General features: G+C 39.9%; 1 protein-coding gene across 1 annotated transcript in view; it reads right to left on the bottom strand.

Annotated features, from left to right (window-relative positions):
- tln2b (talin 2b) overlaps positions 1-19159 on the bottom strand; it is a 265448-nt gene that overhangs the window by 35776 nt on the left and 210513 nt on the right. The window contains exons 36-45 of the mRNA XM_062991879.1: positions 18007-18168; positions 15953-16093; positions 14131-14312; positions 12202-12334; positions 10432-10533; positions 10151-10321; positions 8362-8508; positions 7518-7619; positions 7179-7298; positions 3789-3935 (exon numbers count right to left, since the gene is read on the bottom strand). Coding sequence (XP_062847949.1) covers positions 3789-3935; positions 7179-7298; positions 7518-7619; positions 8362-8508; positions 10151-10321; positions 10432-10533; positions 12202-12334; positions 14131-14312; positions 15953-16093; positions 18007-18168 — 1407 coding nt within the window. The remainder of the gene's footprint in view (positions 1-3788; positions 3936-7178; positions 7299-7517; positions 7620-8361; positions 8509-10150; positions 10322-10431; positions 10534-12201; positions 12335-14130; positions 14313-15952; positions 16094-18006; positions 18169-19159) is intronic.

Genomic DNA, 19159 nt, shown 5'->3' with positions numbered 1-19159 from the left:
TCACAGTAATTACTGGGCACAATGCTCTAACACACTACAACCAGTAAGCCAATCCATTGTGGGGCCTGAACCCCCTGTCTCCACCCCCAGATGTAGCCAATCATGTCTGTATGTAGATACCTGACCGGCTCATAGCACTGCTGGGGATTCAAATGCTGGCAGTACAGGGCTAAGGTAATTTAATAAGCATTTCAATAATGCTTATATCTTGGTCAATAACTAACCAACTAAATTAATAAATACAACCCCAAATCAGAAAAAATTGGGACAGCATGGAAAATGCAAATAATAAAAAAAACACAGAGTTTCTTACATTTACTTTGACTTTCATTTGATTGCAGACAGTTTGAACCTGAGATATTTCATGTTTTGTCTGGTCAACTTCATTTCATTTATTACTAAACATCCATTCCTGCATTCAGGTCTGCAACACATTCCAAAAAAAGTTGGGACAGTAAAGCATCTTTGTAATGTTGCCGTTCCTTTTCACTACACGTTTTGGCACAGAGGATACCAAGTGATTTAGTGTTTCAGGTTTTATTTTGGCAGGCCAGTCCAGTATCCATACCCTCTTCTTCCGCAGCCATGCCTTTGTAATGTGTGCAGCATGTGGTTTTGCATTGTCTTATTGAAAAATGAATGGACTTCCCTGGAAAACATGACGTCTTGAAGGCAGCATATGTTGCTCTAAGATCTCAATGTACTTTTCTGCATTAATGCTGCCATCACAGAAGTGTTAATGACCTTTGCCAAGGGCACTGACACAGCCCCATACCATGATAGACCCTGGCTTTTGAACTTGTTGCTGATAACAGTCTGGATGGTCCCTTTTGTCTTTTCCAAAAAAGACATGGAATGCTGATTCATCTGACCACAATACACGTTTACACTGTGTGATGGTCCATCCTAGATGTTTCAGAGCCCAGAGAGGTTGACGCCGCTTCCGAACATGGTTAACATAAGGCTTTAATGCAGTTAATTAATGCAGTTAGTTTTGTGGGAATGTAAGACAGCAGATTTAGCAAAAAATACCTAATAAAAAAGCAGCTATAAAAACTTAACAGTGAAAGAAATCAGTACAATAGAAGCTGGGACAAATGTCAACAACAAACTGCAAGGATCACTGATATGCTAAAATAATTAAAAATAAATCCAGGACTTAATAACAGACCCTGCTACATCACTAAATGTCTTGCCTGAACTCAGTGGTAAGTATGGCAATAGTGGGGTCTTCACTTTTTATGTATTAGCTGAAAATATTAATGATAATTAAGCAGATTATTTATTTATGGGCTACAGTTTAAAAATGATGAAAAATAAAATCAACTTGAAGGCAGCATTTTAGGTCTTTTGACTGTCATAGCAACCACTAAAACATAAGTTTACACACTTTTAATTGTTCTGTTATTCTTCCTTTAATAAAGTAACCATGGAAACAGGACCTGGCTTTGCATCCTATTGGTCCTCTCTGTTATTTGCTTCTAATAGGACACTTTGTAGACTGTTATCTCTTACATATAAAACAGATGGCAGCGATTAGGGTTAGATCCACTCACAGAACATAAGACATGAGTATCAGTGACAAGCAAGCTTCTACATCACACTTCTGGACGTAGTTTCTTCACTGTAATTATGCTACTGTCTAGACTATCTTATCACAGATGTTGACCTCTTAAAATGAGAACTCTAAATGAAACCGAAACACTAAATGCCCTATATAAAATATTGCTCTTTATCACTTTAATTACTGCTGTTGGGCATCACCACAAGAGTTTTTTGTGGCAAATAACAATAGGAAAAGTCAATACAGCTATCATTAAAAAGCCAAAAACCTTTTACCTTCAACAAAAAGAGACCATTACTGACATTACAAATGATCGATCACAGACAGTTGCTTTGGCATGACATTTATAAACAAGGATGAGCACAAGTCATCAAGTATCGAACAACTCGCTGTAAAACAACATCAAATAATAACAATTGCATTCAAGAAGGGTATATTGCTGCTCACGCCTCCTCCAACATGTGCGCAGTTCTATCGGACCCCTTCTTTTCGCCCATGCTTACAGCACAGGCGCCTCTATCCACTAACCAGGGTCCTTACACAGAGTTTGAAGACCCCACCCACATAGTCCAGTCATCCACCCTAGCAGACACGATGGCCAATTAGTGTCTGAAGCAGGCACTGCCAATTATGCCTGCTAGACAGCACACAGCCGACCGGTGGCAATGCAGAGTTTTGATCCGAGGAGTTCAGAATCTCGGTGGTGGTGTGCTTGCGGAATATCCTGCTGCGCGCCACCTGGAAGCCTACATAAACACTTTTTATTAATGACTCTTTTTGCTGCTCTGTCAATATTGTGCATGCATATGCCAAGTAAATGCACCTCTATAAAATGTGCACTGACTTTGCTCAGAAGTAAAAACTATTATTGAAATTGGCTAATTTCAAGAATTGGGTTTGTATTATTTCTACCAAAGACAAAAAGCAGATTTTTTGTCACATTTTTTAATCTGCTCCTAATAATTACCATAATGACATACACCGATCAGCCATAACATTAAAACCACCTTTTTGTTTCTACACTCACTGTCCATTTTATCAGCTCCACTTACCATATAGAATCACTTTGTAGTTCTACAAGTACTGACTGTAGTCCATCTGTTTTTCTGAATGCTTTGTTAGCCTGCTTTCATCCTGTTCTTCAATGGTCAGGACCCCCACAGCACCACTACAGAGCAGATATTATTTAGCACTGCAGTGACACTGACATGGTGGTGGTGTGTTGTTGTGCTGGTATGAGTGGATAAGACACAGCAGCGCTGATGGAGTTTTTAAATACCGTGTCCACTCACTGTCCACTCTATTAGACACTCCTACCTAGTTGGTCCACCTTGTAAATGTGAAGTCAGAGACGATCGTCATCTATTGCTGCTGTTTGAGTTGGTCATCTTCTAGACCTTCGTCAGTGGTCACAGGACACTGCCCACAGGGCGCTGTTGGCTGGATATATTTATGGTTGGTGGACTATTCTCAGTCCAGCAGTGACAGTGAGGTGTTTAAAAACTCCAGCAGCGCTGCTGTGTCTTATCCAATCATACCAGCACAACACACACTAACACACCACCACCATGTCAGTGTCACTGCAGTGCTGAGAATGATCCACCACCTAAATAATACCTACTCTGTAGTGGTCCTGGGAGAGTCCTGACCATTGAAGAACAGCATGAAAGGGGGCTAACAAAGCATGCAGAGAAACAGATGGACTACAGTCAGTAATTGTAGAACTACAAAGTGCTTCTATATGGTAGGTGGAGCTGATAAAATGGACAGTGAGTGTAGAAACAAGGAGGTGGTTTTAATGTTATGGCTGATCGGTGTATATACAGTACATGCACACAACATGTGATTTACATTATTTCTATACTTATCAAACCATACAGTCCCCCTTGATTTCATGTTAATAGGGACACTATTATTTTAAGAGAACACTCCCATCAGGATAGAAATATTCCATCAGATTAATGACCCAAAATGTAAATTTATTCAAAACCCACATTGCAGCTGCATGATTGTTCTGAAATCCTGAAATCCTTACTCTCACCAATTTAACAAGAAAAAATATCATTAAAATGTAAAATCTGACCATTAACAAAACAAAACAACACAGCCACAATGGAACTAAGCCAAGCTCATGAAACAGTCATTTACTTCACACAAAAGTCTTAGTAAGTTAAGTGGTGCTACAATAGCAGTGAGGTACACAGGTTAGACAATTTAGGCCTACCTTTTCAGTAACAGTACGGGCACAGTCAATCAGCTCTCTCTTGGTGAAGCTATCCGTCGGGCTCATCTGGAGCGCTCCGGCCTTTTGTACCAGGTAGATACAGCCATGGCCCAGCTCCTGCACACGACTCTTTATCTGCACGCCAACCTGGAGAGAAATATAAATCCGCGGCACAGTAAGACCCTGGCCAAGTGTAGGTTATAATTTCCTAGACTGCCTTGCTTCTTCACACGAGGGCCGATGGGTAAATAATGAAAAGACGGCAAGCGTGGGTGAGTGAGCTGGATGGTACTACACCTTTACTTCCTTAATACATAGATCCATGGGTAGGTGGTGCTTCATTACCACCTTACCACAGGCTTTTAAGGCTTGTGGGGGTGCATAGTCACTATGGTTACAGCAGCAGCTGATTATGTAAAGGCTATTGAGGAGTAATGGTAGCTCGCAGACTCTGGATACGCACTCTTGTTGGAGATTAGAATGTACATGAACAAAGTGACATTAGATGTACAAGTTTTTTGACCACACAGAAAATGTGGTCAGTCCTTTATTTCCAAGTCATAATTTATTTATTTATTAGGATTTCACCGTCATGTTTTACACATATTCATGGGTACATTCATGATAGGATCAGTTGTTACTGTTTACACAATTTATCACTTCAAGTCAAAAACAGTCATGAACAGTTTTGTATCTTCAATTCACCTCACTTGCATGTCTTTAAACTGTAGGAGGAAACTGGAGCTCCCAGAGGAAACCCACTCAGACATGGGGAGAACATGTAAACTCCACACAGAATGTCATAATAATTGACATATATTCATATATTGAACACACAGATTCACTCACGCTGCTGGCTGTCAAAGGTTCAGGTTTATGTTGGTAGTTCAGACATGACTATATCGTCTTTTTACTCAGTTTTGTTGTTGATTTACTCAAGTGTTTAAATTCTTGTCTTGCTGCATACAACTACTAGTTGTTGGTGATGGACCAATCATCTGCTATCAATTATTGCAAGCTTTCCAGCCGCAAAGCAGAAAAGCAGCTCCAGTTGGAATGCTCAAATCACCATGGGTTTAGATTTTGGTGTTGATATTTAATGCCTTTTCCTTCTCCAAGCTCAAGGTTTATACATTTCTGCCACTAAGTTAAACTTTGGTCACAATGATGGTGGAGGCAAAACCGTTTTGTTTAGCATTTTTTATAGAAGACACAAACAGAGACTTTCAGTTCTCTTTGTAAATACTTGTGGATGAGGATTCATCTTTAAAATCACCCATAACTATTCAATGGAATTCAAGTCAGGAGACTGGCTAGCCTAAAAAGCAAACACCTTTATCATGTTTTTGAAAAGCGAGACAGAGTTATTTGTGGTTTATTTCTAGGGCTGTTGCCTTACTCAAACTCCATTAACTACATTACTTAATTTAACAACGAGTAATGGCCCATTAACACTTGCCCTCTTTATCATGGTGCTTCCACTTAAATAGGTCACTGTGGGTAAGGGATTAATTACCAAAACACATCTTTTAACAAATATGTCAAGCTGAATTACTGCCAAACTTTTGTTTTTTTATATCTGACCATTGTTCAGACTTGTCAAAATGCTAATTCACAGCGCTTAGGTGGGGCAGCGGTAAATCACGCTAGCACACCAGAGCTGACATTTCGAACTCGTCGGTTTGAAATTCAGCTCTGCTATCTGGCAGGCTGGGCACCTACACAAACAACAATTGGCTGTTGTTGGGGGGGGGGGGGGGGGGGGGGGGATGGGGGGGCTTGCTGGACAGAACCTCATAACCTATGTAATTACGACCTCTGCCGGCTGATTGATGGAACATGCACAGAGACAATGGATAACGTGGAGTAAGATGTGGCTCTCCGTCCCCAAAGCTGATCCGCATATGAACTCACCTTGTGCAGGTGAAAAGATGCAGTTGGCTACTGCACACGTGTCGGAGGGGGTGTGTGTCAGTCTCAGGGTGGAGATCAACATCAGTAGAGAGGAAGTATAATGCAATCGGGTAATTGGGAGGAATTCAAAAATCTGAGATAAGCATTTTGCATGGGGTGTAGGAACAAATTTTTGAGGTGCAGTTTACTGCTTACTGTTTACTATGTAACTGTTGCTGTAAAACATCACACGTTTTCGGCCTACTAACTAATCTTAGACCACTATGTGAAATTTTGCGAGGTCCACCTGTCTGGGAATGATTTTGTGGTTCTCTGAACTTCCAACTGGCCGACTGTCAAACTAATTGTACTGATAGAGATAATAAAGGTGCTTGCTTTTGCCTTGTAGCTTTTTCTCAGGAAGCCCTTTCACTTTCTAAATAATCAACACCTTTTATGATAAAAACAAAGCACAATTTTATATAGCATTGTTATCTATTTTTATATACACCGATCAGCCATAACATTAAAACCACTTCCTTGTTTCTACACTCACTGTCCATGTTATTAGCTCCACTTACCATATAGAAGCACTTTGTAGTTCTACAATTACTGACTGTAGTCCATCTGTTTCTCTGCATGCTTTGTAAGCCCCTTTTCATGCTGTCCTTCAATGGTTAGGACTCTCCCAGAACCACTACAGAGTAGGTATTATTTGGGTAGTGGATCATTCTCAGCACTGCAGTGGTGGTGTGTTAGTGTGTGTTGTGCTGGTATGAGTGGATAAGACACAGCAGCACTGATGGAGTTTTTAAACACCTCACTGTCACTGCTGGACTGAGGATAGTCCACCAACCAAAAATATATCCAGCCAACAGTGCCCCATGGGCAGCGTCCTGTGACCGCTGATGAAGGTCTAGAAGATGACCAACTCAAACAGCAGCAATAGATGACGATCGTCTCTGACTTTACATCTACAAGGTGGACCAACTAGGTAGGAGTGTCTAATAGAGTGGACAGTGAGTGGACACAGTATTTAATAACTCTAACTCTAGGGTTAGGGTTAAGTTGCTGTGTCTGATCCACTCATACCAGCACAACACACACTAACACACCACCACCATGTCATTGTCACTGCAGTGCTGAGAATCATCCACCACCTAAATAATACCTGCTCTGTGGTGGTCCTGACCATTGAAGAACAGGGTGAAAGCAGGCTAAAAAAGTATGTAGAGAAATACATGGACTACAGCCAGTAATTTTAGAACTACAAAGTGCTTCTATATGGTAAGTGGAGCTGATAAAATGGACAGTGAGTGGAAACAAGGAGGTGGTTTTAATGTTATGGTTGATCAATGTATAATTTACCTGTTTCAAACCAAAAATGCTCAACCACTTGTTTCCCAATTACTTTATATTCATAACATGGTTTTGTGTATATGGCTTGTAAGTGTCCACTAATCTGTTGACATGATATCTCTCCAGTGTTGTACTCACCTCTTCTTGTTCAGCTGTAGTGGCTGCTAGGCGCCCCTGCTGTGCCAGCTGGATGTAATCCATCGTCACCTGAGATGCAAGGCCACCCAGTTCCTCCTGACACGTCACTGACTTTGTCATCTGCAACACAGCAACATGGTGGCAAACTGTATGTGTCTGGACAACAGATGTATCCTACAGGTTCGCATTTCTTTTCCAGACATAACATAAACTCTCTAGACAAAGCATAAACACATCAACAGATGCACCGGCTTATTTAAAAAATCTGAGTCTGTAAGCAGCAGGTGTTTAGAAAAGACTGCTGAAAACATTAAGAGCTTAACATGACAAGCTACTCACCATCTCCTGTGCTGTGATAGCAATAGCCTTGGAAAATTTTACCATGGTTGTCTGGTAATCCACAAATGTACCATGTGGTTCTGGAGGAGTACCCTCATCCATCTGAAAAAGAACAACAAAAAGAAGAATAAAAGACTTAAATAATAGTGATTTTAGCATCAATCTTAGAGAGTTGACTTAAACTAAAAATGCTCTCACTGTTAATTACCGTCTATGAAAAATGAAACATTAATTAGCAACTATGTTCCCATTGTTGCCATCGTCCTCATCCATGTGTCTTTCTGACAACATAATGAAAGACTGTAGACACACATGAATGAGACGGAGTGTGGCATAGGATCAAACGGAACCTAATAATGAGCTCCATGGAGGGCTACGGTCTCAGTGACGGTCTCGGTGTGAGTGAATGACAGCTGGATACACCCAGTTTCTGAGCGTTAAAAGGCTCCTGCAGTTTTTCTAATAACAACTGCTGAAAAATAGCCCTTCCAAGCATCCACAACCAATCTCTGTTCTTGGCACCCAGCATGAAGAGCCAGGCTGCTGGCAGACGTGCAAACACTGCTCATACCGCCAACATACAGTTTGATTACGCATACATAAGGGTTTAAAAATCCATTACCAAAAACAATACCTAAGTTTATCAGTAATAAACATATATATTGATGTTTTTTTGTTTTATTATTTCTAAAAGTAATAATTCTTGTCTAAACAGATATAAGGTTAATATGTGGTTAATAAGAGTTTTCATTCAACTTCCCTGTTAAATTCTTACGATTTTGTTTCTATAATACTGAAGTGAATGCTGGCGTACATGCTGTTTATACTTTATTGGTGCACTTACCCGTCCCATGGCCTCAGCAATGGATTCTACCATTCCTCCCACCATTCCTCCCTCACTCGCTGCCTCGTTTAGAGTCACCATGATATCATCCACTGCCTCCTTCATTAGCTGTGCTGCCTCAGCTATTGCATCATGAGTATGGGCTGCCTAGATGGGACATGACAGCGCATGTGTATGTGAGTGAATGTTCAAACTTATTCAGTTATAAGTTGCATATCACAAGGCCTAATTAAAACCCACATGTGTGAAGAGAGGATAAGTAACTGCACATAAACTCCAAAAAGTGTATATTTTCACAGATAGGTCAAAACATTAGAACCACCCATCTAATATGTTGTCAAAATCATGGACATGGATTCCACAGACATCTAAGGGTGTTTTCTCGTGCTATCTGGAACAAGGACATTAACAGGACATCTTTCAACTTCTGTAAAATGCAAGGTGAATTGACCTACAATGTATCCCAGTGTCATTTCTATGCACATACATTTACATTTTCACATAAGCTTGGTTATCCACAACAAAACAGGATTCATCAAACCAGTCAACCTTCAATTACTTCAATGTCTAGTTCCGATGCCTGCATGTCTACTGTAGGTGCTTTTACTGGTGGATAGTAATTAGCATGAAGACTACTCGACTGGCCTTTGACCCATACACAATAAGGTTTGATGCACTGTGGGTCTGTCTGAAAACCTAGTAAGCTCCCTACATAGACAGCATTTTACATTATCCTAAGCGCATTCCTGAGAAGAAGGCTGTCCAAATTCTTAGATGCCTTAAAACGCTGCCTACTAAGGTGCCTTATTTCAAAGCTATAATCTGACTGAATAATGAGGGAACATCCAATGCTTCCGTAGTGCTAAAGGCAACCCCAGCGGCACAACTTTTCTTAAAAAAAAAAAAAAATTTTTACAATAATGGCAGGCGAATACGGCGCAACAAACGTTATTTTCAAATGTAAATAAATTCTTGATTTTTAATTTGTATAAAGGTGTACAAGTGTAATTTATTAGAAAATTTGGGCTCGTCAGTGACAGTTTAACCCGTTTTCAGTACTCGGAGGGAGATGTTAGCTGGCATGCTAGCGGGTTGTGACACCTCAGCCCATTGGTTTGACTGGCCTGAGGCTAACTGTGTTAGCTTAGTCAGCAAAAACTGCAGTGACGTAATCGCCATAATCGCTGTCTAAGTAGTGAGTTCAGATAATCTGCCATATAAGTTCTATGTCTCATTAGAATCTTCTCAGTATGCAGCAAGGCAGATCACTGGGTTCAGACAGACCATGTGTGTTGCCACATTTACCTCAAACCCACTGTAAAAACTATGCCTTTTGTTGGCCCTCCCGTCCTCTGGTATCAATGATTCTTGGCAGGCCAACAACTTGCTGGCGGTTCGTATCATGTCCCTACTCAGACCACTGTTGGTTATTACAGAATAAGGTTTCTTACTGAGAATTTTATCAAAGTCACTGATAACTGCTGTGTTTAATGACTACTATTAGCCCAGCATTTAACATATACCTGATTCTGACATGCACAATTGTTATGAAACATGCTATGTACATAACTGGGCAGTGGTCCTAATGTTTGGCTGATCTGCGTGTACAGAATAGATACTATTAATACAACTTTGCTAGTGGTCTAGGATTAGTTTCCTCCCCATTTTTAATATATAAAGAAATACCATATGCATGACTCACTGATTTATTATTCAAACTACCATTTGATCTGATCTCAGAATTCACTCCATGTGTTTGCATGTGTTAAGAGATTGATCCCTAATGTACCTTGGGGTTTCCCCCTCCCTCTTTCGCAGCATAGAGCATCTGCAGCGATGACTCAGCAAGGGTCTTGGTCTGGTCCAAAATGTTCATCTGTTGCTGGTGGTCCATGTGCTTAGAGGCAAGTCCCACCGAGGCCACAATAAGTGGCTCAAAATAGCTGGCCAGCTGACTCACCTAAAACAGAATAAAAAAACTGCACATATTAATGCATAGTTTCACAAGTATGACAAAGACAGATGATTTAATGTCAATTATCAAAACAATAGCCAGTTTGTGTGTCTCGCCTTGTGTCCTAGCTGGGCGGCCTCCCCGCGAGCTGCAGTGGAGATGGGTTCGATCAGATGACCAATTTCCTGCACAGCAGAAGTGACCTGTTCCTGTACAGCCTGCAGAACCACCAAAACAGCCAACTTAGTGCACTCAGTACAATTAACACCATCACACATTGGTCACTACAAGCCTTTATTCATCAGTATGACAAAGTGACTGTCATTAGTATGACAGGATCAGCACAAACAAATTAGGTGTTTAAAGTTTAGTTCTTCAGTATTGTATTGCAAAGTTGATGAACAGTAATACATCTATCATGACCAGTTTTGTATGAATATACACCGATCAGCCATAACATAACATTAAACAGGATGTGGTCCTTGTTTCTACACTCACTGTCCATTTATCAGCTCCACTTACCATATAGAAGCACTTTGTAGTTCTACAATTACTGACTGGAGTCCATCTGTTTCTCTACATACATTTTTAGCCTGCTTTTTCTTCAATGATCAGGACCCCCACAGAGCAGGTATTATTTAGGCGGTGGATGATTCTCAGCACTGCAGTGACACTGACATGGTGGTGGTGTGTTGGTGTGTGTTGTGCTGGTATGAGTGGACAGAAACAGCAGCGTTGCTGGAGTTTTTAAATACCGTGTCCACTCACTGTCCACTCTATTAGACACTCCTACCTAGTTGGTTCACCTTGTAGATGTAAAGTCAGAGACGATCGTCATCTATTGCTGCTGTTTGAGTTGGTCATCTTCTAGACCTTCGTCAGTGGTCACAAAACGATGCCCACAGGGGCACTGTTGGCTGGATATATTTTTGGTTGGTGGACTCTTCTTAGTCCAGCAGTGACAGTGAGGTGTTTAAAAACTCCATCAGCGCTGCTGTGTCTGATCCACTCATACCAGCACAACACACACTAACACACCACCACCATGTCAATGGTGTGCTAAGAATGATCCACCACCCAAATAATACCTGCTCTGTAGTGGTCCTGGGAGAGTCCTGTCCATTGAAGAACAGCATGAAAGGGGGCTAACAAAGCATGCAGAGAAACAGATGGACTACAGTCAGTAATTGTAGAACTACAAAGTGCTTCTATACGGTAAGCCAATAAAATGGACAATGTGTGTAGGTGGTTTTGATCTAGGAGGTGGTTTTAATGTTATGTGTATATATACACACACATATTATTACAATAATAAAATACAGATACAATGTTGGCAGATTGAAATCTACTCCATAATTTGCTATCCAGAACTTCCCATTCTGTTTTGAGGGTTAATGGGAATAGGTGGACACAGGGTGCTTGTGGTTCGGAAAAATTATTGTAATATGATTATGCCAAGGAATTAATAGATCTACCAATATTTAGGTTGATTGCTAATACTGTTTTTAATCCCCCCACTTTAATGATCAGTAGGCAGCTGACATTGTCGGTTAAAAGCATCATTTGGCTTTTTCCCAACAATAAATCCCTATTGCTCACAGGTCCATTTTCATTGCTCACGAGTCCACGGTTTGTTGTCTAATGAACTTAGATACAAAAATGTTCAAATGGCAGCCTTGTTTTCAATCCCAGCAGTTCTTTTGAGTGAGACTAGACCATAGAGGTTTTGGGCCTGTTCTTTTGTACTATTTAGCATAAGTACAGAAAAGTGCCTATTTGTCTCTGACATGGCTTTGCAAATGTTTTGGGATGAGTGGAAAAGATTGAAAATGTATAAATGTTTAAACAAACAGTATAGCAGCAATCATAAAGACTGATCCTGGCACCTCTAGAGAGATGTCATCTCTGCACGGCAGGCTCTGGCCCACAGCGGCCAAGGAGGCTTGTTCTATGTCTCTGATGCACTTGTTGATGCCGTCTATGCTGTGGTCGCACTCCCGCTGGCCTGGAGCCTTGTCCCTGTAGCAGCATAGAAAAAGAGTGGAGGAATTTAGTTTTGCACTTGTAAGCATTTAGACATCAGATCCGTTTTCAAAAAGCAAAAGAATTAAAAATTAGTGCAGACATTTCCACCCACTCAGACACGTGCACAAACTAATATGCACCCGCTGGCTGAGCTCCAGTTGTGAGTGGATAGATTGGGGAGAATGATGGATCTGGAGGGCAGCCAAGTGGGCACATATCCCGTCTCCTGATCAGATTTCTGCTGAGCAGGCTTCTAGCTGAGAACGCATCCTTATATACACATCCTTACAGTAACTGATTCCAAATCAGCTCATTTGCACTATAAACATCAACACGGACCTCTGTGTAATCTCACATCAGCTCATCTGTTGTACCTTATCAATCTCCTAAAAGACTTTCACCAAAACACTGCGCTCGAAGAGCATCGGATGTCAGTTGACAGCCCAGCGCATTGTCACCAAGACAGCGATTTAGCTGTCAGTGCAATGGAAAAGGTAAACCGGTGGAGGAACATCTATTATTAAGAAACATAGCCAAAAGTTATACACTATAAAAATAAAGCAGTGGGTCATTAAAATGATTTATTAGGATTTTAATGTCACATTTTACACACTTTTTACATTCATGACAGGACAGGTAGTTACTGGTTACACAAGAATCATCAGTTCAAGTCTTTAATGTCAAACACAGTCATGGACAATTTTGTATCTCCAATTTACCTCATTTGCATGTCTTTGGACTGTGGGAGGAAACCGGAGCTCCCAGAGGACATGAGGAGAACATGCAAACTCCACACAGAAGGCCATATTAAATAAATAAAAAAAAACAAATAATAAAAATAAATAAATGAATAATTTAAAATAAATAAATAAATGAAGCCAATGTTTTGCATTAAGGTTTTTAAGTTCTACCAACTGCTGATATAATTACATTGATCCAACACAATATTCTATGGAAGGTGAATTAAGAGTTAATTAAAATGCTTACGTTGTTTCATAGCGTTACATTATTTTTAATAATAATGATTTCTCACCCCAACAGGTTTTGTAATCATTTTGAACAATATGACCGAGTTTAGTTCTGTACTACAATTTTACATTATGTCCCACTCAAAGAATGGAAAACAATGTGCCACAAATATTGTACTGTGAAAAAGATAAAAAGATAACTGGTTGTGCTAGTGCCCACTGTAATCAAACGTTTGCAGTAACTTGATATAAGGCTTTTATACTGTTGTGAATGAATTTTGGCTCATTCTTCTTTGCAGAATTGTTTAAATTTGGCTTCATTAGAAGGTTTTCCAGCATTAACTGCCCATTTTAGGTCATCTATATGATTTCTGGCAAATACGACACAGGCCTTTGTGTCCTTCTGGGTCTGCAGTGGTTTGCACTCCTCCCATGGTTGGCATTTTTGCCCAGTGTATTACTTATAGTGAAATCATGTATAGGTCTGGGTTCTTTTGCGACCTCCTGGTTGCATTTGTAGTGAACCTTTGGCAGGCCAGTCATTCCTGGGAAATTTCATCACCACTCCATGTTTTCTTAATTTGTAAATATTGTGGTTTGCTGGAGTCCCAGAGCCCTGGCAATGTGTTTGTAGCCCTTTTTAGACTGGTAGATTTCTGTTTCACATCTCTATTTAAATCTCTTAAAAATTTGGCATCATGTACTGCTTTTTGAGACCCTCTAGCCTGCATCACATTGTGAAATAGATTCTATTCAAGTAATGTTTATGTAACTTTAACCTCTGAGCATCTACAACTGTAATAGAGTAAAGATTGAACAAACCTGATGGAGGTGATAAGACTCTTGATGGAGTCGGACACGGTGCGGGAGTGGCCTGCAAGGACCGACCATGTAGGTGGGTCTCTGGGGTTGAGAATGAGAGAGCGAGCACTTTTCAAAAGCTGGGTGGAACTATCCAGCATGGAGCGAGCTGAGCGTAGGATTGGTTCCTGAGCTGCCAAGCCCTGAGATAAAAACAATTTAGTAAGGAGTTAACACATAATATTGTTACTGCATTAAAATACATGAACATGTTCAAGGTATGTGTAGTTATAAAGTAAAATACATTATAACTCTCAAGTACTTCTTTAGGGTATTTACAACCCCGAAAAAGTTGGGACAGTGTGGAAAATGCAAATAAAATAAAAGAAAATAAAAATGCAGTGTTCCTTACATTTACTTTGACTTTTATTTGATTGCAGACAGTTTGAACCTGAGATATTTCATGTTTTGTCTGCTCAACTTCATTTCATTTATTAATAAACCTTCATTCCTGCATTTCAGACCTGCAACACATTCCAAAAAAGTTGGGACGGGGCAATTTAGTGCTTTTGAAACTGTTAAACTGTGTCAGTGCCCTTGGCAAAGGTAATTTACACTTCTGTGATGGCAGAATTAATGCAGAAAAGTACATTGAGATCTTAAAGCAACATATGCTGCCTTCAAGACGTCATCTTTTCCAGGGATGCCCATGCATTTTTTTAACAAGACAATGCAAAACCACATGCTGCAAACATTACAAAGGCATGGCTGCGGAAGAAGAGGGTACAAGTACTAGACTAGCCTGCCTGCAGTCCTGACCTGTCCCCAATAGATGCGACAACGACGACCCCGTACTGTTGCACAACTTAAGACGTGTGTGCAGGAAGAATGGGACAAAATAAAAGCTGAAACACTAAATCACTTGGTCTCCTCGGTGCCAAACGTCTTTTAAGTGTGGTGAAAAGTAATGGCAACATTACAAAGTGGAAAATGCTTTACTGTCCCAACTTTTTTTGGAATGTGTTGCAGGCCTGAAATGCAGGAATGGATGTTTATTAAAACATGAAATATCTCAGGTTCATACTGTCTGCAATAAAGGTAAGAAACTTTTGTCCCAACTTTTTCTGATTTGGAGTTGTGATTTAAGTACATATACTTCTATTTTTATTCGGGTTCTGGTTATTTTTTCTGAAAAATGCTTTCATGATTTGCAGCCCAAGCTTTAGCACAAGTCTAAATCAATCCATGTTTTTAAACATGATTACAGCAAATCTTAAAAACTGTAAAGGAAATACCAAGAGAATAAAACCAAAAACCACAAACAGGCATAATAAAGTCAGATGTGCTCAGGCGTACAGTGTCTGCCAGATTTTTCTCATTCTGCACAGACACACCAGCTGCTGCCCAAACCTTCGTACACAGCCGTCAGACTGACTGAACTGATGAAAAAACACAGGAACTGTGTCTCAGGGACAATGTCAAACTAGTGACCTCTATTTCACCTTGGTTAATCCCCCCCAAAAAGGGGAAGCAGTACATCATGCGACGGCTGTCTTGTTCTTTCAAAACCGAGAGTAACCACTTTGTTTTGGCACAGCATTAAAGGTACTAGATCAAAGCAATAGAGTAACCTAGTTATTCATGCAGGCTATGGGAGTGTTCAGCAGTTCTATTTGATCAGACATTCCAAACAAAAGCACAGTGGATAAAGAAACAGGCTAAAGCAAAGAGCTGCTGAGAACCTGCTGTAATTTTGATGTGAACATGCTCTTTAAAGACGAACCAGCACACATACGCAACATTAAAAAGGCATCTGAGGTGGCACTGAACGACATCCTCTCACCTCGCTGCTTATCTGAGCAGGAATGCTGGCGAACTCAGGGTTAGAAGCAAATGTGGCAAGATTCTCTACAGCCTGTATAAGAGGGGTGGTGGCAACACGGCATCTTTCTCGGTTTTCATCTGAAAAATCCCCATCCAAAGCCTGAGGGGAGAAAAAATTGATCAGTAAGACTAAAGTAAGACGAGTGTAAGATTAAACTACCCCTGCAAAGAGTAGAATGAACAATATACAGTAACAGATGTATTATTCTTTTATTATTTTTAATTCCCAAGAAATCTAAGTATATTTGTATATACCTAGTCAGACCTAGTTAACAACACTAGCATCAATGAGTATACATGAATACAATTATCCAAAGCGACTTACAGTACCATGACAGTATATTATCTAAGTAACTGAGGGTTAAGGGTCTTGCTCAGTGGCAACCTGATAGGGGTGGGGCTCGAACCACTGACCTTTTGATTACTAGTCCAGTACCTTAGCCACTAGCCTACAACTGCCACATTTACAAATATCAAATATGTATTTAAATTTTGTTTATTGTGATGTATTGTATTTTGTATTCAAACTGTGAGACAGGGCTTCCCTGGTGGGCACAGTGAGCTCTCGTACACATAAATATTTACATTTCTATTAAGATTTTTAAAAAATATATTAATATTATGGTGTTTATAAATTAAAACAATTTGGACACCTCTTATAAAATTCTTTTTTTTTATTTGATATTTATATATTTAAACCTGTTGTCACTGAAAATAAAAAAATTATTTTAACTTGAGTGTTTGTCTGATTTATGGTATTTAGCAAACTCAGTAGCATCAGAAGCACTGAAATATAACAGCACATCAATTTGGTTGCATCCCAAACCATGTGCAGTAGTTAAAATAGTAATGAATACATTTATTTATTTATTATTTATTAGGATTTTAACGTCATGTTTTACACTTTGGTTACATTCATGACGATGAAGGCTTTTTTTTTCTAGCTTTTCAGAGCTAATGAAACTAAACAACAGTTTCTTAGTCTTGCTGCTATAGTTTTTGCCATTATGCACTTTAGATCAACATAAGTTTTTGCTGCTGCAGTTCTTTGTGCAATGCTTTAAAATGTAAATAATTTTTACTTTCTTAGTTTCTTAGTTTATTCTATTTTTATACTTATCTTAGTTTATTCTTATTTCATTCATGTCGCACACACCGAGGCCTGGGTAACTGTATTTTGTTCTATCATGTACGTGGTTGAATGACAATAAAGCTGAGTCTGATAGAAACGGTAGTTACTCATTACACATGATTCATCAGTGTAATGTAAAAAAACATGGACAATTTCGTATCTCCAATTCACCTCACTTGCATGTCTTTGGACTGTGGGAGGAAACCGGAGCTCCCAGAGGAAACCCACACAGACATGGGGAGAACATGCAAACTCCACACAGAAAGGACCTGGACCGCTCCACCTGGAGATCAAACCCAGGACCTTCTTGCTGTGAGGCAACAGTGCTACCCACTGAACCACCATGCTGCCTAGTAATGAATAAATAGCTCCTTAAATAAGCACCAATAGTCTGGTTTAGGATACAACCTAAGGATGTTTTAATACCCCAAGGTTAGCAGACCAGCTAACTGCCAATAAACTAGCATGGGTAAAAGCAATAGTAATTTAAACACTGAAGCTGTGATATCATCATCATCATATTCTAATCATAGCAGATAATTAAACATAAAAATAGCTGACAAAATAATACAGATTAACCAAAATTTTATAAAGGTAAAATTAGAAAACCATTAACAGGTCAGATAACCAACTGCTGTTAAATTGTTAAACCTTATACATTTAAGCTAAAATGTCATGCTCCGTCTTTTAAATGCACACGAAAAGTGCCACATTAATGACCACCTGGACCGGTCAAACCGTGTCCAATACTTATCTGTAGTATCAATCAGTAATCAATCAAGACAAGTAAACTTGCCATGTTTTTAAGTGTACTTTAAGCAAATGCATAATTTACTTTAATAGCCTACATTAACTTAAAAGCAGAACTGTTTTTATCTTACTTTGATGGTTTTAACAAGGTTGGCCGTTGTGTTGGCCACTTCTTTTGCTGACTGCACAAAATGCCTCCTGGCAACTGGGTTAGCCGTTTTAGATGATGCTAGGCGGCAGGCATTGCAGAGTGCTGAGGTGTGCTTGGCTACAATTGTGGCTGCCGACAGCACCTATACAAAAACACAGTCATAAATAAAAAAACAACAAAACTCACTTATTCACAAGAATCAAATATTCGCCCTATGTGATGTGATCCTAAAACCTACAGCTAGTCTGTATGACCTAAAGCTGGGTTACAACATAACATGACTAAATCATTGGGAACTCAATAACCACCCATAATTTGTGTCAGACGTATGTGTTATATAAACACCACCTGAAGATTCAAGTGTTCAATGAGGTGCAACCATGGTTTAAACTAAGAAGCATTCCATTGCACCAAAAGGGCAATAAGAATAAAAAGAATTGCAACATCTTGAACATCTAGAAGCATCATAAAGAGTATTGTCTGGAAGTTCCAAACTTTGGAGAATGACCAAAATTTAGTCCAGAAATAAGTTGAACAGGCTTGAAGAGTTCTGTGAGGACTGACGAATCTAAACTGTAACTGTTTGGCCATTTGGATCAGCGCTTTGTCTGGTGTAAGAAAGGAAAGCACAAAGTTGAATCAGTTCATCTGGACGCAAGTTTGTTGTAGAGATACGTTTCGTCACTCAATCCGAATGACTTCTTCAGTCTGAGCTGGTGTTGAATACCCCAACCTTATATGCAGTTGATTTGCATAACGACCGATCACCACCCATTGCATAACAATGGAACCGGTGATCAGGTCCATATGAAATTCACAATGACCATTAATTACAATGGTCATGTGTGTCTTTCACACAAGATTGGGGTAAAGCTCCAATTACGGCGTTGTATGATGGTGAGAGATGTACTCTCAGGCCCCCTCCCCGGTTCAGAGATGGTCGTTCCCTCTTCACGTAAATGGCCTCTTTGACTGCACGTTCAAACCAGCGTTCCTCCTTGTCAAGGATCTGCACATCGTCATCATTAAATGAGTGGCCGCTGGCTTGCAGGTGGGTGTGAACTGCAGAGTCCTGGCCAGAAGAGGTCGATCTTCTATGTTGGGCCATCCGTTTCGCCAGAGGCTGTTTAGTT

Source organism: Trichomycterus rosablanca, chromosome 1 (genome assembly GCF_030014385.1).
Source record: "Trichomycterus rosablanca isolate fTriRos1 chromosome 1, fTriRos1.hap1, whole genome shotgun sequence".
Lineage (NCBI taxonomy): Eukaryota > Metazoa > Chordata > Actinopteri > Siluriformes > Trichomycteridae > Trichomycterus > Trichomycterus rosablanca.
Note: the sequence above shows the minus strand (reverse complement) of the source record. Positions and strands in the feature narration are given on the sequence as shown.